General features: G+C 40.6%; 1 protein-coding gene across 19 annotated transcripts in view; it reads right to left on the bottom strand.

The window, feature by feature from the left end:
• The window catches only part of WDR20 (WD repeat domain 20), a 55,627-nt gene extending 44,838 nt beyond the window's left edge, over positions 1 to 10,789 (bottom strand). For 6 of the 19 annotated variants that reach the window (XR_013774572.1, XR_013774573.1, XM_079308218.1 and 3 more), the window contains exon 1: positions 10,400 to 10,737. Coding sequence is in view for 14 of the 19 variants with exons in the window: in XM_079308218.1 (XP_079164344.1) it covers positions 10,400 to 10,648 (249 nt within the window). In the remaining 5 variants the exon portion in view is untranslated. Of the gene's footprint in view, positions 1 to 10,399 lie in introns of all 19 variants that reach the window. The other 13 variants (XR_013774574.1, XR_013774575.1, XM_079308231.1 and 10 more) reach the window with 7 other exon arrangements.
• Positions 10,790 to 22,773: the final 11,984 nt, after the last annotated feature.

Here is a 22,773-nt window from a genome sequence, read left to right as displayed (position 1 = left end):
GGACTGGAAGAGATCACTCACCTGTTACCATTGTGGGCAAAACAGACTCAAGCTGGGGAAATTAACTGAATTTATTACTAAGAAAATCAGAGCAGGATGATTAGAAGTAAAAACAAACTTTAAAACAACCTTCTCTTCACCCCTCGCTTCTTCCTAGCTCTACCTCCCACCCAGCAGCACAGGGAGAGGAGAATGGAGGTTGCAGTCAGTTCATCACAGGCTGTTCTTGCCACTCCTCAGGGAGAGGAGTCCTTCCCCTGCTCCAGCACAGGGTCCCTCCCACGTGTTCTCCATGAACCTTTCCTGTCCGAGTCCTGCAGGCACAGCCTACTCCAGCATGAGTCCCAAGTCCTACCAGGACTGCTCTTCATGGGCTCCTCCCTCCACAGGTCCCCAGGTCCCTGCCAGGCACCTGCTTCAGCCTGGGCCTTCCTCAGGTTCACAGCCTCCTCTCAGGTACCCAGCTGTGTGGGTCTGCTCCATGGGCTGCAGATGGATCTCTGCATCCCAGTGGCCCTCCATGGGCTGCAGGAGCATAGCCAGTCTCACCACAGGTCATAGGGGAATCAGCTCTGACACCTGGAGCACCTCCCTGCCCCTCCTTCTGCAGTGACCTTGGTGTCTGCAGAGCTGTTCCTCTCCTGTTCTCATCCTGGTCTTCTCTGGCTGCAAATACTGACAATACTGAAAAATCTGACAATAACTTTTCTCTCCTTAAATATATTATCTTTTTTTTTATTATAGAGTTGTTACTACCATTCCTGATTGGCTCAGCCTTAGCCAGCAGCAGGTCCATCCTGGGCTTCTCACAGCAGCTTCCACCAGAAGCTCTGCAGAACCTGGCCATGCAAAGCCAGTACAAGGTGTTATGATGGCTCACAGGGAACAGAGAGTCAGTGTAGCTCTTAGAGCAGCTGAGCAAGCTGCCACTGGGCTGCTGCAGTAGCTCATTGGTAACCAGTACTTTATCACTCTAAAAATGAGAAGTATGGATCACTTTGAGCACCACTAAAGGCATCTTAACCTGGGCATTTGTTTGAGCTCTTTAGAACAGTTGTTTGCCCCATCCTTCTGATTTAGAAGTGCTAACATGTGCCCACGCTTAACCATCCCAGCTCCATCTAGAGAATTTACAGAGGCAGCATTTTGGCTAAAACACAGAACTACACTTGAACAGTCACTTCATTGGCACAGAAGCTATTCTGCCAACGCTGCTAGGTCAGAAACGTCACCTGGAACAGCATCTTAAAACTCTGAAGCTGTTAGCAAACAGTTCATGACACACAGACAGAATTTAGTCTGTACAAGAGACCAGAGTTCCACTGCTGAAGGCAGGAGAGGCCACCCCGTGTGTTAAACTGATGTGAATTTAAATGGACAGTTGCCTTTAGAGGGGAGGGAGCATAAGTTCACACTGAAGTAAGAAACAGCAAGACATTTCCTGAAGTCACCTGTTGAGATATACAGCTCATGCTATTAAATAGCAATAATTCTCTAGTTAGTACAAGCATCTCACTTTTACAAGCTGCATTTTTACAAATGCACTGCATTTCTTCTTTGGGAAAAAACCTATCGGGTCAATATATTACCCTGAACAGGCACACTTTAAAAAATTATTTATTTATGGACAGCAAAGTAATAATCTGAACTGACACAAAATGACAATGCAAAATGGGCTGCAAAACAGGTAAGAAATACTGCATTTGGCAAAATATATCGGATTTCAAAAGTGGTATTGCCTAATCATGCAACTGTTCCTGCCTTCATAAATTATTTTTTAAAGACAGACCCTCCTGACACCTTAAGTGCAAACAGACAGCTACTGAAGGTCTCTGGCCCACTCTCTTACTAAAAAGGCTAAAGAAAAGCAAAAAACATCTGAAAATGAAATACAATTGTTTGCTATTCTGTAGGAAAAGCATAAATCTGAAGAAAAATGCACTCTAAGCCTTCATCTGTGGCTTCACAAGACAGCATTAAGTTGATATTAAAAGACAGTATTTTCCATACAAACCATTAAAATATTCAAATCCAAACATCTAGACTATAATTTAAATCTTAGTAATGTGACTTAAAAAACAAATCATTACAAAACTATTTTTCTATAGTACTGAGAGTTACCAGTAGAAAACCAGAAAAATCAAGACAACAAAATAAATCCTTTACAACTCGTGCCAAAATTTCATTTCAATGATAGCTTCAAACATGTATCACAGTCATGCTCCAATACCCACATCAAATACCAAGAAAACCTGCAAAAAACCGTTCTAGAAGTCTTAGAAAAACAAAAACAACAACAACAAAAAAAAAAAAAAAATTAACTGCCACAGTTAAAACAGGATGAGATTAAAAATTTTAGGATTCTGTATTTGTTACACTTATATTTGTAGATTTGGAAAAGAAGACATGGTAGTCAGATTCACAGAGTTATCCCTGTGACTGTAGCCCTGGGCAGGCTCAAGTGTTCTTAAGGCATTGTTTAAACAGTTTCTTTCACCAGACTTGTGGGTTTCTAACACACAGTTAAAAAATCCATTCTCTCTCCTGTTCTCATTGCTCTTCCTTTTTTTAGGTGAAAGGGAGCATTAAAATCATAAACTTAAGTCCTATCCAACTTTTGCATGATATCACTTCCCAGAAAAAATATATCTAAAACTCCTGCTAAATAGTATTTTTTTTAATTACTAGGAACTGGGGATAATGAAGTTTGTTCATAATATGCAATGTTTTCTCCCTACACCAGCACACTCCTAAGCTCACTTCTTGCTTAGACTAGTATTTTGTTTGACATAACACTTCACAGTCTCTAGTTGTGCAAAAATTATACACTATTAAACCAACAACTTAATTCAGTCACCTTTCAATCCCACATGGAGTTAAAAAGTAGTAATAAAAATTATAAATATTTTTTTTTACCATTACAGCCACATGTAAACATTATGATTAACTTGTGAAATTAAAGAACAAATATAGCTGGTAAACCAAAACTGAAATCAATTTGCAGAAAGTATCTATTAGAGATCTATCATTCCATTATGAACAGCTGGACTGAATAATGCACGAGAAATCCCAAAGCAAGTTACAACACTGCCACTGGAAAGGTTTCAATTGCAGCAGCTGGTGGTCCTGCCCACAAAGACCAGGGGGCTGCATCCACTGCACCAACAGCTGCTCAACAGGAGCCAAACAGGCAACAGCAGCTGCTTTGTTTTAAGTTATAAGGGGCAAGAAATGGGTGGGATGTAGATGCTAAAAAGTGGGCTGTCTATTCACTTGGGCCTAAAAGTGAAGTAAGAAAGGAAAAATACTCTATTTCCCAGAAGGACACAACCAAATATTATTACTTAAAGTATAGCACATTTAATGTTACTGTTTCTTCTCCTTAAGCCTTCTAACAGGATAGATAATGAAAATATTAAGCACTATTTTGCACTAAATGGCACCACTTTCGAATAATGATTTGTCTAAGTCTGTCACCTCATAGTCATGACAACTGGACAGCAAGTAGCCTTTGGGTACATGTTCTTCACAGGAAAGTACTTCAAATGGTTCCCTTTAGCCAGAAAACTACAATAATACTTCAAATTAGGGCATTAAATTTGATTCTAGAATGTCAAATGACAATTATTTTGGCAATCCTCTCAGAGGTGGGTCTACGCAACCTTTAATTAGAGTTTGAGGCACCTCCAATGTACATTTTAACTATTAACAGTTAACTATTTAACTGTTTTGCAGACTCCCAGATGTCAGTGTATAATGCAAAGTCTTTGTAATTTAAGCACACAGCACAGCACTTTTATAAATATTCTGACAAAGCTGCCCCATAAACCTTTTCACAGGCACAGAAGTGTTTTTTACAAATGACCCCTCTTTGCATCTGTGAAGCATTATGACTAAAATTTTGCAAATCTGCAAAAAATAAGTGCCACAATTACTGGTTTTACACTAACTTAATTTCCCCTATTGAATTAATGTAAGTGCAATATTACCACAAATGCACCTCAATACAAAACCCTCCAAAACTGTAACTGATGTGGCAAAAAATCCCCAACCAAAGACACGCACAAAACCTCACTGCCTATAAAATACTGCATCCCAACATGGGGGTTTGGCCAGCATAGCCCAGCATTCACTGTCAAACATGCCAGCCAAACAAGCAGCCACAGACAAATGAACTGTTACCTCAGAGAGCAATCCCTCAGCCAGCACAGTGCAAGAGCTCACTGAAGTCAAACAATTGTGATCTGGGCTTGGAGCACAGACTAGGACAAGAAAATGCACTACAGACTAATAGCACTTCCTACATAAAAATCATCTTGCAAGCTCTGTCAACCATAGATATTTCATCTTCCTCCAGAGCAACAAACATTTTACAGTGTAACTGACATTTTAAAGCAGCTTTTTAGGCTTTTTATCTTACTCTAGCCAGTCCTAGCTGCTCTGTAAAAGCCTCATAACAAAATTAAACACTGAAAGCTACCTACACATCTTTAATCTACATTAACTCTTCACTGTTTCCTTCAGCAGTGTTGCTGAAAAAAAAAGGCATTACTAAAAATTCTACCCTTCAGGAAAAACTACAGGAGTATTTTGTAACATGCCTGTCCATCCCTAGTAGAGTTTAGCTAGAATTAGGAAATTCTAGGGTATTAGGATAGTATCTATCTACATCACAAAACTCAAAGTGGTAAATATATCCATCAACTAAACATCTGAAACAAATTTCCAAGAGGCTCTCAAATACCTTCACAACCAGTGATCTAGCCACAATACCTCCATGAGATTGGCTAGTCCAGTCCCAATATAACTATTATCCAACACAAAGAGAAGAAAAGACCTCAGCAAGAAATTAAGAGATTTATTGGGAAAAAAAAAGGAATCTACAACACCCTTTTAAAGAGGGACAGAATAGAGTCACATCCAACAGACCTGAGAAATACGAAACATCAGCAGCAAATCCAACATGTGGCTTTTAAGTATTATAAGCAATTTTCATTAATAGATGAGAGTACACATCAAATTTGTGAATAGCATCAAGACTGGAAGGATTTTTTGCATTATGCAGCACAGAAGTGGAAATAAAACCACTCTCTAATAATCTTAATAGAACAAATTTCAATGAAAATGCTACGTGGCATTTATAAACATCAACAAAAATCAAGGCATGGATAAAAATGGAGAAAGGCAGAATTATGATAAGAAACAATCCAAGTGAGTCATCACTATATGCAGAATTCAAAAATGTCAACACTATTCAATATGTTAGCAAGAATATTAGAAACAGACACAGCAAGCAACAATCCTCCCTTGCTCTGTACTGAAGTCATAGTGCAAGCACTGGGTCTAGGTCTAGTTTAAGTACCATAGGACAACAGAAGCCAACAGAGGAGAGCAATTAGAGGAAACATTAGGAACTCATGATATGAGAAGAATGGTTTAAAGAGCTGGGTTTATTTACCTTAGGAAAACTGAGTGGACAAATTAACAGGTTTTTAAATATGCAAAAGCCAAAGGCAATAGTGAACTGTCCTCTACGTCCACACTAAATAACTGCATTCAGCTTGGTTTGCTTTCTCTTTTTTCCCTGAACGAGAAGTCTAGTTAGATATTGGAGGAAGAAGAAAGAGAACTAACACCAAAAAACGTTACTGAAGGAAACTGTGGAATCCTCGTTACTGCAAGTGTAAGAACTGTTCACTAAGATGTAATATACTTCCCTCTGCTTCAGAGCTACTGTACCTTCCAAGATCCTTACAAACCTCAGCATTTTTATAGCTCATATATGCTGTTAAAACGTACATTGTTTTCAGAGGCCTGACACAGCTTAGTGATCTCTAAGAATACAGTATTATAAATTCACATTCCCACCACATCTTGAGAAAATGTGATCCCAGCTTCCAACCTAGAACTGCCTCGCACTGCTCTTCTCAGAGCAATATATTAAGCACAGTGACAAATATCACCCATTTTCATTCTGTCATTGCAACAAGTTCCCAGGCGAACAGTCTATAGAATGAAAGTCACCACCAAGGATAACACTCCTCAACTGCACAACAAATCAAGCCAGACATAAAAAAAAGTAATTTTGAGAACTGCAAAGGAAGGAATCCTATACATCAGTCTTCTTACTGATAAGCAGGGACTACCAGTATGTCAACTCTCAGTAAAAGAAGTTGACATACGAGCTTATTTTCATCCTAGTACAAATATAATTTCCAAAACACTTGCTCGAAAGCTTAAAGTCAACAAATCCTGCCCTCCAAGCCTCCTCAATCTGTGCTTATCACCTATGTATGTTTTTAACCCAACACGACTGCAACACAATGTAATATTCCATAGTTATTAACAGAATGCTGCTTTAGGTAGCTGCAAGAATAAAGTCAAACTAAAGGCAAAGCCTCTTCTTGCAAGGTGATCTCAAAAAATAAAACAGCCAATGTTAAGAAAGTCTGCCACTCACTACCAAAGAGTAGGTAGCCAGAATTGAATTACAAAGCAAAAAGTTTTACAACATGTAATAAGCTAAACTATACGTTCAAATTTCGTAACTTGCTGATATACTACATAAAAATTAGGACTGTGCACCATGCAACACTATTGCCAATATGTACTTGTATTGCAATGACAGCTGCAGAATAATTTGCCCAGAAACTTTTACAACATATAGAGCATGCACACAACTTCTATAAGGAAAATACACAAGCTTCCTAGTAGGAAGGGAAAAGGACTTGATAGTGAATGTCAGCAGCAATCTGGACAGCCTTGCCTTGTCAGTCATTCCTAAGGCAAGGAAGATGATATAGCACTCTCCTTTTCCAGCCTAATGAATCAAGGAATAAATCATTTTGCAAAGCTAGCCACAAACCATATTTAAGTCCTCCAAGACTGTCTCACAAACAAAAATCAAGTCCTCACTCCTGATTAGGGGCTGCAGGAAAAAGCAACCCACCAAGAGCACCAGAGCTTCATAATCTGAACAATTTTTGAATTATTAGTTATAATCTCACTCCATTAAGAGAGGAATGCCTAAAATAACAGGAAAAACTTTCTTTAACACCTATAACTCTCTTAATAAAAGTCAAGTCAGCAATCCCTCAGGAACAGATCATTCCAAAATTGACTTAAGGCTGAAGCAGAGGCTTTGTTCAAGAGATACATCCTAAGGCAGTGGATCCAAGCAGACAGTCCAGGCCACTGAAGGGGATAGTGCCCCTCCAACCCTTTCCTCATTGGCATTGTACTCCAACCACAGTGTACTAATCGACCCCAAAATGACTCTGTTCAACTCACCAAATCAAGAGGAAATCTGCCCAGAAAAACTGCAAGTGCTTTTTGCTGCTGGTTTAGCAAGCTGAACTAGCTCAATCAGAACAAAGAACCAGAACCAGAACAAAGCTGGGAGAAAATACCCTTCTGCATTGAAAAGTCTCTAGAGACAGTTTGAAATGCTGTCCAAAACTCGTCTCTCTACCAAACCACTAAGAATGGAGTACAAATAGACAAATCTCCACAACAATGTCCTGGATGCCAGATCTAACTTCTCCACCAAGTGAAGAAGGATCAAGGTTACCTGGAAACATTTTTCTTTATGTAAGTTAAATCTCATAAGACAACACACACATCAGCAGTTCATTTAAAAAGGTGACTTACAAACCAGACAAAGCAGACACAAAGCATTTAGGTTTTAATGGAAACTATAAGAAGAAAGATTAGCACTATTGATGTCAAGAAATATCCTTCCATGTGGTATCTTTGACTCAATATTAGGTTATTTATTCTTAAGTGTCATTTAATGGCTTAAGTGTTACTCTTCCTTAATGTGTACTGATCTGCAACGGATTACTGATGCAAGAATTATCTCAGTACCTAACAGACACAGTCATTTAAAATACAGTCCTGGTGGTTCTCTCATTCATTTGAGGAAAAACATGGCATTTTCCTATCAAGAAAAGAAGTCTTAAAAAAATCTTTAAAAGAAAAAGAGGAAAAAATAAGGGAAAAAAAAAAAAAAAGAAGATGAAATCACAGTTAGCTGATATATTCACACACACTACTTCATTAAATTCAACTCAATACTCTAGTATGACTTAGCCAGAATGAAAATCATGATCTTAAAGTAATCAGAGAAATTTTTTAAGGGATATGTAAATAATTATGAACTAACAGATTAAACTGAAACTATCAGCACCTGTATTATGCCAAGGAGCACAAATAGGTCGGCCTTAAACAGACCAAATCCCTCTGCCTATGCTGCTCCCAGGAACAGGAAGGAACACAGAATGTGACAGTCTGCCCAGTTTAAGGCAGAATTACATCCTGTCCATTTAGGTAACAATAGCTCTCTCCCCTTTACGATATCCACAAGAAAGAACTTTTGATTCTGAAAAGTTCACATGATCAGCTGACAGGCTGTCAGCTTGTTCCTGTTTCACTTTCATACATAGACAAAACAGTTACTTCCAACTGAAGTTCCAAAATAAATTCCAAAGCAGCAAGTATTGCACATTTAAGCCAGCCCATCTTCCCATTCTCATTTAAAGCATTTTCCTTAGAGTGAGTCAATCTATTTCAGCTCTTTCTATAGGTTCACTTTACTACATTATTATACATATAGAATATACAGTATTGTTTTATGTAGTTAATACTGCAAAAGGTCATTGAGATGAATTCTCTTATCCTAACAATGTTAATGTTTTACTCTATTCAGAGAAACAAGTATTTAACACTGTCACAGGTATAAATGCCTCACAGCTCATGAGTTCACAAACTCAAGTTTCTCAGTTACTGTATATCACACCAGTAGCTTTTAGCATCTAAAAAGATATCCAAATACCCAGCTCAAGAAGATTTTTGTAATTAGATATAATTATTCCATTTCTTATTGTCAATTAGGTTCTAAGCTTTAGAATTTTATTTTTAAAAAATGTGGCAAGAGATGACTAAGAGACCTTCCAAGAATCACATGTACCATTATTAAACTACATAAAGGCCTGCTCTGTGAGCTAAGTGAGAGAACTCTGCAGCATGGAAAAAACAAACATAGCAGAACCCAAACACAGCAAAAATTTCGGATATAGATTTTCAGAGATACTTCTCCTCAGGATTACTTGTAAAGATAGAAACTGCTTGTAAATAGAGAATACTGTTTGATACTAAATACTTCTTGTATGATTAAAGAAGCCATTGTCCAAGCATTATTTGAAACATAGCTAGATTATTACAATTCATTGAAGGGTGAATACACACAGACACACTTTTGCATACAATTATACAAGACATATCAGATCTGATAGGTCACAGCCATGCAGACTTTAAACTTCTGCTGGTGCTGACATTTGATATAAAGTAGGAGTGCTAGGGGCAATACCCTAGGACACAGCAGATTCAGGTGTAATTTCTTGATCATCCACAAGCTTCCTGCACAGCCTGGTGTGAGTCTCTAGCTCTCTGTGCCCTCATCCCATGCTGAATGGTGGGCTAAGAGCAGGAAGATTTCAAGGTACTCACATGATGGCAGCTGAGATGCAAGCATGAAAAATAATGAACATCCACTATTTGAAACAAATCAGAAAGCTGACATTCATTGTATCTGTGTTTACATCTATTAGGAGTGACACACGTTCAGCTAGCATGGTAAATTACAAATTGCTCTCTGAATCCCATAAAATCAAGGGTTTGCTCATAAATATGGTGACCTGAGAGATCAAATACATGCACTGTCCTGCATCCAATAACGACAAGATTGGAGGCTTTCTCTAAAGCACATCAATCTTTCTTTCCTTCAAAAGCAACTTTCTCTCTGTCAATTATCTGATATTTAAGACTCATCTCATTGCACCGCTCCCATTTAGAAACAATTCTAAAATCAACCCACACTTCTAAGTCATAACAAAGGCCTAAAACTGCACTGAATGCTTTAGCCATGCAGCCAAAGCCAGGAAGATCCGGGAAGCAGGGATTTGACACCACCATAATCACAACGGGCATTAGTGTGTCCAGCAAATTCTGACCTGAAGCAGCAGGTGAAGGAGGCCCAGGCAGGGAAAGCCGACCCTCACTGCCGCACAAGGAGGGCCCAAGCGATCGCATCCCTGCCCAGGGCCCACACACACAACTCCCGCTGCCGACACCGTATCTGGAGCAGCCCCGAGCAGCGAGCCAGCGCCGATGCCCTCACACCGCCCTCGGCCCGGGCCTGCTGCCCCTCCCCAGCCGCTGTCTGGAGAATCGGGGCAGCGGCGGGAGCCGAGGAGCGCCGGCCGCGGGCAGGGGGCAGCGAGGGGCGGCCCGGCCCGGCCCCCGCCCCCCGGCGCGGCCCCCGCGGCTCCCGCAGCCCGGCGGGCGGGCGGCGCCGAGCCCCCGCCACTCCCCGCCCCGTCCCGGCGGGGAGCCCCGGTACCTTGCGGACCCCCTTGTAGATGTAGAAGTAGAGCTCCCGGCCCACATTGAAGCAGAGCCGGTCCCCGTTGCCGCTCTGGTCGTTGACGTTGACGAAGGAGACGCGGACGGGGTTGGAGCCCTGCGAGTTGAAGGGCACGCGGTTAGGCCGGCTGTACTCCGAGTGGCTCAGCAGCTTGTACAGCCCCTCCCGGGTGGTGAACTGGGTCTTAATCTCGTTCATCTCCTTCCCACCTCCCTCCGCCGCCATCTTGGAAAGGAGCGCTCATCCTGCCCCAGTGCCCGGATGTGCTGACACTGCGCAGCCGCCGGCGCGCGCGCGGCCCCTGCGCGCGGGGGCGACACGAGGGGGCGGGGCCGGCGGGGCCTGTTTACCGCGCGACTGCGCGCGCGCCGCGCCCGCGCGCCGGGGGGCGGGGGAAAGGGGCGTGGTTTGCGCTATGGGGGCGGGGCCCGGGCGGGAGCCGCGGTGCGCCCGAGGGGGTCGGGCAGGGAGGGAGCGCGGGGGCGCCGCGATCAGCCCCGGATCCAGCAGGGTCAGCCCGGAGCCGGCACCGCATCCTGAGCGCTCCCGCCTGTCTCCAGTCAGCGGGACTCCGCACCCTCTCAATCAGTCCCTGCTCAGTAAAGAAGTTCTTCCTCGTGTTCGGGTGGAAGTTCTGTGCATCAGTTTCTGCCCTTGGCACCACCGAGAAGAGTATAGCTCTATCCTCTGACACCCCTCCTTTAGATATTTATACACATTCATGAGGTCCATCCTCAGTCAGCTTTTCTCAAGGCTGAGGTACAGCTCCCTCAGTCTTTCCTCATAAGAGAGATGCTCCAGTCATTTAGTCATTTGTGTAGCTCTCACTAGACCCCGTCCAGGAGCTCCACGTCTCTCGTGCTGCAGAGCCCAGAACTGGACACAGCGCTGCAGATGCGGCCACAGCAGCGTCACCCACCACAGTGGCTCCACGGGGCAGCTCCTCTGGGGGATAGGAGACAAGGGGAGGAGGGGGTCATGAGCAGGGGCTTTGTATGCCCACAGGGATCTGCCGCCTAAGGATGTGGGCATCTGTGCCAGCACAGCCTGGGGAGAGGTGGTCCCCTCTGCTGGATACCAGATCAGAGCCAGGAGGTGTCCATGGGCAGCACTGTTTTTGGGGCAACGGCTCCCAGGTGAGAGCTCCCACTCACGTCACAGTGAGGCACCACAACCCTGACCATCTCCATTGGCATGTTTGCCATGGCCCTGGCCAGCTTTGCCCACAGGGTACTTGCCAGTGCCTGGAAGCCTGGTGAAGTACCTGCTGTGAGAGTCTGTCAGTTTATGGACAGCAAATCCAGGTCTACAGTGGTACTTTGACACCTCATGCCGAGCTCAGGCTGTCCCTGATGGAGTTGGTACCTCCATCCCTCCAGCTCTGCACCAGCCTCCAACCTCCTGCAGGCAGAGCCAGGCCTGGGAGTTGGCCTGAGGTGTGAACCTGAAAAACTGGTTATGGGATCACTCACCTCATTGTTCTGATCATCATAAAGCCAGACAGCCAGCTGCGTTGCATGGTGAACCAGATCAATATCAGATGGAGGTGGGACAGGGTTGGGAAGGATTGTATTCACTGGGCTGGGAAGCAGGACTGTTTCTTCTGACAGCAGTTTCAGCTTTAAGAGTTTCACTGACTATAGCTTCATGACTGACTCAAACTATCAAAGACTGATCTCCAGCTGTAAAATAAGATTTTGGCCCCTCCTCTACAGGTATTTCCATTACCTGCCTTGCATAAGTTCTAGTAATCATGCAATCAAAGGATGAGTCAGATTCACCTGAAAATCAACACACACACACAAATTATGAGTTCTCAGGTAAGAAAAGTGTTGATCAGCAACCAGGTTGATTCAACTCATCACAGAACTGCTGGAGCCAAAGTAAGGAAGGAGTTGGAAATGCATGACTAGGGGAAGATAAACAGCACAGAATTAGAATGTCTTATGCTAACAATAAAAAACACACTTTCAAGATATAGCTTTCTGCTGTAGCTGTGTACCTCTAATGTGACTGCTACCAAAGGCATTGTCCTGCTCTCTTCTTCCTGGTGTATGACCATCTGCTGCTTCTCCTTCCTGTACCAACCACAGTGCTCTCCTGACCTCATGAGGAGCCATTTCTGAAAGGTAAATGGATGGAGAATTGAACTCCGTGCAAATGTGAAATGAATACGGTTAAATGAAAAACACTGACTGCTTAAGGGAATGGACAGCAGGACCTCCCTCCTTTCCATTAGATCAGCTCAGCTGAAGAAGTCCACTCAGTCTTCCAGACTGCAGGTGGTTAAAGGGATTTAGTTTCAGGCCAATTTAGTTCAATGGATTTTGTTTGTAGCTGAATACTGTCTTGCTGCTGACCATCAAATTATTAGTAAAAGACAGCTAAGAGACATGCAACAGCCAAAGATCTCCAGAACAGAGTGTGTATCTAAGAGAATATCTGAACAACTATAGATAATTAGACTTCTAAAAGGCCAGGTATTGAAGACTTGCTTGAAATTCTTAAGATAAAGCCAATCAATAATGACCAATAGATCTTGTCAGCTTATCAGCCAGTCCTGCCAGATGGTATTGATGACCTCCTAAAAGCACATAAAGTAGGTAAGCAGCCCTGCAATTATTTTAATCATCTTAAAAGTGATTGTTTCATAACGAAATTTCATTATAAGGCTTCCAGAAATAAAAAATATTTTCAGTCACCAAAGGAGGACAGGAACAGTAAGGATCTCTAAATAGTAATATTCTAAACAGATTAGGATGTAACAACAACAAAATTAAAAAGAAAAGAAGTGTTGCTCCAAGCAGGCATACTCAGTGTGTCTCATTCGTTACCCGCTGACAACATTGGATAGATCACTCTGAAGAAGAAAGCAGGCAACTTTGGTAGAGGGACTGTGTGGAATGCAAATCATACTGAAACCAGCAGGCCATCTGTCACTGATGGAATGAGTGTGATCCAAAGAATAAACAAAATTAACAAGTACCTGGTTATCAGCAGTGCATGATGGTGTAGAAAGTCAAAGAATTGATGTAGTGTTTAACATTTACAAGGAACATCAATAAAAGCTGCTGAGAGATTTCACGGAGAATCCAAGACAAATATTCATTTGAAAAACGCAGCTGCAAGTCACAAGAACACTATTGTACAACCCCATCAACAATGCCCATCAAATACTAGGAGAAAAAGAGATTACAGAGATAAGTCTTACGAAAAAATTCCCTGTAACACTTGAAAATTCTTCTGTTTCAAGCTGACCAAGGATGATAGTTTCAAAATGATCCCATGAGAACACTCCAGATGAGTTGTTTTATATGCACCACACAACCAATAAACTGAAGTCAGTCACAATCACTGCTGTATTGTGCCTTTATTTTTGCAAATTGTTTTGGCAAATTGGAAAACAGACATGAGCAAAATTCACTAACAGTAATAAAATAATGTGGTCCTTTGAGATTGCTTTGTGCAGGGTATAAATTTGTCCTGTAACTTTTCAGAATGTAATATTAATAGTGCTTTTACTGGACATGAAGCACTTGCAATGCAAGTACTGTTATGAACAAAACTTTTCTGTGCTTGAATTTGAATGTTGTTTGTTACCTCTCAAAAAACTGCAACGGCTGATACTAGCTTTTAACAGCTTTCCTGAGGGGGGAAAAAAAATAAAAAGAGAAAGAGAGAAAGAGAGAGAGAGAGAGAGAGAGAGAGAGAGAGAGAGAGAGAGAGAGAGGAAGGGGATTACACCCATACTCCATCAGAAAAACGATCTGTTCCAGCAGGCACTGCCGGCAGATTATGCTGCAGAAATCAGGAGACCATCTCTGCACTATTTGTCAACTACAGCAGGTCTGTCAAGTCTTTCTGGGACTTCAGATGCCCAAAACAATTTAGGCATTTAGTGTGACTGGCTTAAGAGTCAAGAGAGTCAAAAGCTCTGCAATGTGTCAAATTTTAACAACTTTTGGACGTGTGTGTTACTAACAGAGGTAAGGAACACATCTGAACTAGGCAAAAGGTTGCTGCTGCTGAGAGGCTGGCATGCAAGTTCCATTTACTACAGAGAGAAGAAAAAGGATGGCAGTGTTGGAAATATATTTCCAAGTACTTACATGATCACTAAAGTACATTTGCTTTCACCATGAGAAATTATTATTTCTGGCACAGTTTTCTAGCTCCTTATTTGCATTAGGAATCTCTTCTTAACAACTACGTACATTTAACATTAAATACCTAAGGTAATCCATTATGTATTACAAAGTGAAAGGATGTTACCAAGGAAGTTTCTGTTCTCCTACAACATATTACATGTTGTTTACACTGGTTGTTTATACTTGTATCCCTCCACAAGAGAAGCAAGAGCACGTGAAACATTTTGTTTTAGGGTTGAGGGGGTAATTACAGAGAAACAAATGGCTACCCTTAAAAACAGACATTTGGATTGAAGGAGGCAAGGTAAAATGAGTCTGCTTTATAGCTGGGACAGGATGCTGAGTGAACTCTCTTGTCTCTTCAGAAATTTCATTCTGCTGTTTGCAATCAGGTCTCTGTGAGTTGTCTCCTGCAAAGAGTACCTTGCCTCCATAGCCAGGAGTGTTCTTGTCAACAACAGTTATTATCTTGGGGATGTAGTTGTCCTGGAAATTATGTTCTCTGAAGATAAGACTGAGATACTGAATTTAATTTAAATTCTATGGAAAGCCAGAGAGATTGGTTTGATATACCTACAAACAACTTGAGTTTCTAAGAGGTGCTGCAGCATTATGTCCTTCTCAAAACTCCCTAAATAGGGAAGACATATTATCCATATATACAGTACTGCTGTAATCAGCTGAGGAATGACAACCTGTGAATAAATAAGGTCTGATTGTTGGCCAGCAGCAGCAACTCAGTTTCCCACAGAACTAGAATTTCTAGACAGTATTGCAGTGTAAGAATGCAGAGCCATTGAGAAAGCCAAGAGCACTCCTAAAGTGTGGTCTGCAACAGACCCTTATATGTTTGTAATTCAAGAAACAATCAGCAGATAAGTGTTTCAAAATTATTCTCTCTTTCATCAGAACTGGTTATTTCACTCAGCTATTATTGGGAAGCCTGTAGTTTTCAAGTTGCAATAATGCACAGTTGGTTCTTGATGGGTCTTGCAGGTCAGCCATGCAACCTGCATTTGGTGTGAGCAACAGTGAGTTAACAGTCACCCATGCAAGAAAAGTGGCTGCCAGTGATTTAGGGCTCCCTAAGCAGAACAAGAAATAAGGAAAGCTGAGAAAAATGTCCTTGGAAAGAACAGACTTTAACAGTCAAGGAAAGGGAAACATTACCAGAATTAAAAAAAAAAAAAAAAAAAAAAAAAGTAACTGAGTTTTAAAGGTGGCTAGATTCAGAAGCCTCTGAACATTTTGCTCTTAAGACCTGTATGTGCATGTGTATCTTAAGTTTATGCCTTGTTCTTCAGCCTTCCCCAGGTCATCTATCTAGCTGACGGTGACATCTTTCTCTTTTGCTGTGGTGTATCATTCAAAGAGGAACTGAAAACTTGTTAGCACATTCTTTATTCTTTTATCACCTTTCTCACATCTCAAAGGTTGCAGAAAGCTTCAGAAAAAGCATGGCTATCTGCTTTCTGTCCAGTCATAGGAGGAGATTCTCCATCAGTGTCACAAGCATAATTTCATTTCCATGGCTGGAATGACTGTCTCCAAATTGTTTTAGATGAAGCATTGAAGCTTTAGATAAATGATCATCTAATGGGAATTTTTATGAGTTTTTCCATAAGCTCACTGAAGCATGGGAACTCTGGATGCTGCACAGCACTGGTTGTTCATTTAGTGTGGGTTAAATCATTGCACATTTAAAGAAAGGAGAGCTTATTTCCCTGAATGATGTGCTGGCTCCATTCTATTCATCATTATGTGTTGTCTTCATTATGGTCATGTGGTCATTGATTTTCATTTGCAAGTCAAGGAGGGCATAAGCTAAACTCACAAGGCTTTGCCATCCATCTGGTGTCCAGAACTTACTCATATATATGAAGATTATAACCTTTCAGATAAAACTTAGTATTACAGCTTTTTCCATGGAAGTGGGATAGCTTTTTTATGATTGGGGTTTTGTCATCTACAAGACAGGCTGGCTGAGGAGAAAGGTTATTTATTATTATGACATTTGTATTCTTACATCATTACCATAATTACCATACCTTATAATTTCATCACACACAAAATTCAATTCATCATAAAAAATTATCATCACTCAGGCTTTCAGCAGCCTAAGTGCCTGTCTAAATGGAAGTCTGACTTTCTCCATGCCTAATGAGACTTGCTCAGTTTCTGTCTCCTCACTTTCTCTTGCTGCATGCATAAAGCAAGGGATGGTATTACTAAAGAAAAGTGTGATTTGGAAGATTATCTGTTTAGAGTAAGCTCTTGGGTCCCTGCTTTTCTGGTTTATCTGAAACTATCATTGTTATGCAGCTCATACAATATTGTTCTTATGTAACAAGCACTTACCAGGAATCATGTAATCAAGAATGCACATTCCTGTGACATTCCTTGTTTCTAATCTCCATCTTTCTAAGGGTGAGTGCTAGGTATAACAAGATTTATATAATTTTCCAATAGCTGCTCTGTTGGTTGAGCTAAATCCCATCTGAAGTCTATTTGTTCACTGTCATTTCTCATGAGTAGGTATAACAAGCTAAAAATCAAATATAGGGTAGGTGCACATTCAGTCTTCATGCATTTTCCTCATTTTGATAGTAAAAATGATGGAATTGCTTCTTATAGGCACAGTAAAATACAGAGAGCACGTCTGACATCTTTCACAGGCAATTACTTTCAATTTTCAAATACTAACTTCCTGATTCAGTGATGACACAGATGAGGATGCTTAATAGATGCACTGGCATACAGATATTTCCTTTTTTATAAATCAGTAAACTAAAACTCTACTGTGATGTCTAAATATACAGGATATATTTTCTACAGGAAAATAAATGTGGGGGATGGACTTATGTGACAGGATCAGTCTCTGCATCAGTGTACCAAAGGAGAAGGGAAAGCTGTGCACACTTATAAACAAACTGATTTCTACAACTTTCATTTATTTAAACATAGATAAAAGTGCAATAATTAGGAATGTATCTCAACATAAACTTTCAAATTTTATATATGTGGTTTTATAGCTGTTTAGAGTTTTTAAAAATTTAAAAATAAGCTAGCCTGATCCATCCTACAGATTTCCTGAGACAGCTATTGGTTTAGGGGGTGGGAGAGAATGGTTGAATAGTTAAACCCAGGATTCATGGAAAAATAATGTAACAAAATTCCAATAAAAATAATGGACTTATTGAAGGGATTAGCTTAAAAAAAGGAAACCAAACAACTTTTATAATGTTAAAATTCCTATTCCATATACACAAACACATATTGCTCTCTCTACACATCTCTATATATTTGTTCAATATGACTCCTATAGAGAATATTTATAGTTGCTGTATTAGCCCCACCTGGTGAGTTCTAACAGCATTGCAAACTGGACAGACCTGGTGCTGCACTCTCATGTCCCAGCTGGGTGGCAGGGCTTGCATGGAGACCCCTGTATTCCTCCCTTTGCCCACTGCAGCAACAGCACAAACACCCAGGAGAATCCTCATTAGCATGGCAGTACCATGGCTCATAAGCTTCTCTTTTGCTTTAATGGATTAATCTCCCAGGTCAGGGTGTTACTGTCTTCATTTGCATCCAGAAACATGCACAGCCCATCACAGCACCTGAGTCACCTCTGCTCCCAGGAAATCTTCCATTTCTGATCCTTGGTGCCAAGGCCATGTGTGCCAGGCCTGAACCAGCTGCTCCCACAGAGACTTTACCTTTCAGTGTTCTTCTGGAAGGGCTGTGGTCCACTCTCTGTAACTGCAAAGGGATGTCACCCGTGAATTAGCTCATTTCAGAACAGCTGTCAGTGGACAATGTAATGGGCAATCTGCTCCAGGTAGCCCTGCTTGAGCAGAGAGAGATGAGAGCTCCCCCCAACCTCAAACAGTCCATCATTCTGTAAGCTTAACCCTAACATCAGCATTTATTTTAGTGCAATATCAATATGAATCAACACTGTTTTGACTAGGAAGCATTTTACTCACCTTTTTTAAAAGCAATTTTTTATAAAACTCTTTTGAAGTGCAGGATCATGATGTTAGTTTCTAAACAAGAAATGAGGAGGCTGCTTGCCTCTAGTACATGGGTTAGCAAACCCTGTCAGCCTTTGATATATGGTAGGTCACACTAAGACATTCTCCATGGCTGCCTTGACCTGTTCCATGCCTGAGGAGTCTTGTTCAGTTTCTCTCTACTCTTCTACTCCTGCTGCATGTTTAAACCAAGGAACGGGCCGATTTTTTTTTTATTTTTTATTCTGTGGCTTGAAGGTTACCTACATTAATTCTGTTGAAAGATGAGTAATGACAATGATTGTTTTACTGCCAGACTTAGCTGATGAAGATTACTCTTCTAATGTAAGCTGAAATGTGGCTATTGTATGCTTCTTTCCATCACTTCCCTTTGGAAAAGTCAAACATAATCTCATAATAATATTTTTAGTCAGTTTAAATTATAATTTATTCTGTTTCTTGCCTGCTTTCCTTCTCACAGCTGTGACAGGAGAGGATTGGGGCAAAATAAAAACAGCTAGTAGCCAGACACAAGAGCCTTGTGGTCTTTTTTCATGAGAGGTGAATAAAGGGGGTTGTTTAAGTATAACTTAAATAGGAACAGGAAATAATAGCCTATCTTAAGGAGGATATCTACATCTTTAGGTGGTTTCAGACTTGATTTCTGTTACATGATCAAGAGAAGGGACTTTACACTCTAATATGTCCCTTCAATAAAATGTTTTTCCTTGCAGTGTTATTCTGACTTGAAGGGACTATAAGACAATCTGTGTTGATCTCATCATTATACCAACTAAGCCAGTATCTCTCATTCCCCAGAGAACTTTCAAGCCTATTTTTAAAACTGAAGAGTTACCTCAGAGTATCCCTGTTGAGGTAGTGTTACAGTTAAAGGAAAGTGCAAATCTTATGTTTATTATTTTGTCATAACTACAGAATTTTATCTCTGGGATGTCCCAGAATATACAAAAGAAATAATTTGTTATAATAAATCAAATCCTTTGACAACTTTTCTTATTTTATAATGCAATCTAACATGACTATATTAAAAAGCCTATGGATTTCCTCTTGATTAAACTATTATTCATCCTAAATTATCTTAAGTAAGAAATCAGGGAAAAGTGAAAAATCTTAAATATATACTAGATTATTAACAATATATCTGAAAGAAGAATTAAATTTCTCTGCCCTATGCTCTAAAGACAATTATTTGTATTTTTTCAGTTTAAAAACACCTGTGCCACTGTAAAGTGTATGTGTGGGTGTACATGCAGTGAGGTTTCAACTCTGTGTATCCTTATTAACACTGTATCTGTGCAAACTGAAGATCAGCCCATTGATGAAGAGAAGATTAATCTTGCCTTCCAGGCTGAAATAGCTGCTCAGCAACACTTCCTATTCCAGCAAGAAAAACTTTCTGAGGGAGGCAGTTAGCAAATCACTGGTTTCAGGTAATCTGGCTATTAATGTGACTCAGCCAGTAAAACACTGCCTGGATTCTTAACTGTAATAACCCTGAGAATGCTCAAGCCTTCTGTTGTGATCCCTGAACAGAAAGAGGCTTGAGGCTGTGACTGATCCTAACAAGCTGGATTCTGGGAATGACAGGCCTGACAAGCACAATTGCATTGTGACCATCATGGATTCAGGTACAGGATGACCAAAGCTGATCCCTGACTGCTGCAAGGTCCAGTAGAGGAGCTTCTATAGAAACGTGGCTTGTGCTGGTGTCACTGGGAATGCTCAGTTTGGGGTCAGCTCCTTCTCTGCCTCCCTGGTTGCAAACATGACTGTGGGCACAAAGCAAAGACAGGCAGTAGGAAAGTCACCCTCATTCCAGGCTTCTTGCTGTCATTGATAATGGTAAGTGCTTGTCAACAGAATTTGCTGTTCTCTGTCTCATGGCTGGTGGGAGTCAAATGAACATTCTGCAGAAAGAGTGGGAGCACAGGTGCACAGTCTGATGGAACAGGATCTCTACCTTCAGCAGCAAAATTGCCTGGCTGGGTAACAATCATTGACTGAACTTTGTGCAGCAGAGAATGAATATGCATCCCATAATACAGCACCACTGCTGTGTTTCATTTCTAGTATGTGTAACATTTAAACAGAAAGGTCAACCTTAATGAATTTCTGCATTACAGACTCCCTCTTGCAGTTCATATATGGCATTGCTGTGCTTCATGAAGGCTTTGAAAGCTGGGGGAAATACACATTGAAATGGTATAATTGCTTTAGCTGTTGCATCTGTTGGAGCACAGAGTAGGTATAGAACACCAGCTCAGCATTAGCAGGCAGTCAGTGATGATTAAGAATTTATAACAATTGTATTAACTCTTAATTTCAGAAAAAGCTTGCTATTTGTCCATTTGTGCTGTCACTAAAACTTATGTATTCCTTCATGGGTAACCACATGACTATAAAACAAAGATTATCCTATATCTGAAGGAAGACCAAAGAGAATACTTGGTAAAAAGGCAAATCAAAGAAATTGTGAAGAAGCATTCTCAATTCATCAGCTATCCAATTACAGTCTTTGTAAGTGCCTTGTTTGAGATGCTAATTGTACATGCTTTGAAACACTAGCTGCATACCTAATGTCCTTGCATCATTCCCAGATGCTACTAGTGCAACATTAACTAAGATGTCTCTGTACTGCCAGAATTAACATTTGCAAGAAGGACTCTTTATTGTGTGATAATTTCTTGCTTTCCTAATGAGCTCTGAAAGAGTACTGCCTATGTAGGACAGAGTTATACCATGTATTAGTCTAGATGCTAAGCCTCTCATTCACAAACCCAGAGGAAATCTTACAAAGATAACATTTATCTTAGTGTATTTAATAAGACACAGTTCATGCTTTTGTTAAAATCTGGACTACTTGGTAATGAAAATAGGTGCTTGTAGCTGAAGATCATAATTATGCAGGTGAAGCAATAAACTCTGATTATGCATTTTATAGTGGTATATACTAAAGCTGTGCTTTTGAGGCCAAAGAAATCTCCTGACATATTCAGATACGCTTCTGAAAGAGGTCTGGTTGGCAGTGACTAACTAGTAATTCTGGATTTTAAGCCAAACTTATTATGGCTCTAATTCCAAAAGTCAGAATAGATGAGCAGAAGGCAATTTAGAAAAGTACTTCGAATGCCAGGTGCATCAGTATTATTTAATGAATTAATTCTACAAAACTGCAAAGCAGAGTTAGAAATACATCTCATATGACCTGTAATTATGTTTATTCATACAAACCCAAGGACACGCAGGGAAGTTCATCAAGATGGAAATAACATGCAAATTAAATAATATAATAGGAATGTGACTTGCAGAGGCTTCTAGAAAAATAATGCCCCTCTGTAATTTTCTGTCTTGAACTAAGAAGGAGAAGAAGCCAAGCCATCATGGTTATTCTTAGTATAGAATTCAGAACTGTATTTCTGTCAGATGAAACAAACTTGAACAGTTCTATAGAACCACAGCCAAGAGAGATATTTCATTTTGAATAAATGGTCTGAGGAAACATAATTTTAGGTAAGTCATTAGAAAGAGCAGCTATGCCCTGAGGAAGAAAAGCCGAAAAATCTCTTTTTTTACTGTCCCAATCCTTTGATGCTCCTTCCTGCAACTTAGCTGTGTAGATCTACTGTGAAGGACAGCCAAAACAAGAAACAGAAAATGCATTTTGTCTTAATTTTTTTTATAGTTTTGCTTTATTATGAAGAACTTGACTGGTTAGAGTGAAGTTCCTGATTTCATTTTAAACACTAGACATTTTAAAAGTTACTTGAATTTGACAAAATAAAAGTACTTTCACTCTTCCAGATATATCTAATCCAAATAAAGCAGAGATGAAAAAATCCTGGGCTGTCAGCATCTGAAGCAATTTTAAGTCTGTCAATCAGAGAAATCATTGCAACTCCCACAGTGCTGAAAGACTCATTCTGAAAGAGTTTTCTTCCTAGTTTTGTTTTGTCAGTGATGTGAGGAAAAAAATGGCAGAGATACCTCCTGGCAAGTGTTAACCAGCACTCCCCTGGTTAGGAAATAGGCTGTTGACTTCTAGTAACTGTGCTCTGTCCTACTTTCACAGAGCAGAGCAGCTGCATTATACTGACCTGCATATTAACTGGCTAAGAATACCCTCGGCTCAGCTGACTGCAAAGCAGGATTTCAGCATAAAGAGCCA

Source organism: Erithacus rubecula, assembly GCF_903797595.1.
Source record: "Erithacus rubecula genome assembly, chromosome: 6".
NCBI classification, from domain to species: Eukaryota; Metazoa; Chordata; class Aves; order Passeriformes; family Muscicapidae; genus Erithacus; species Erithacus rubecula.
The sequence above is the reverse complement of the archived record's forward strand: the minus strand, read 5'-3'. Positions and strand labels throughout refer to the sequence as shown.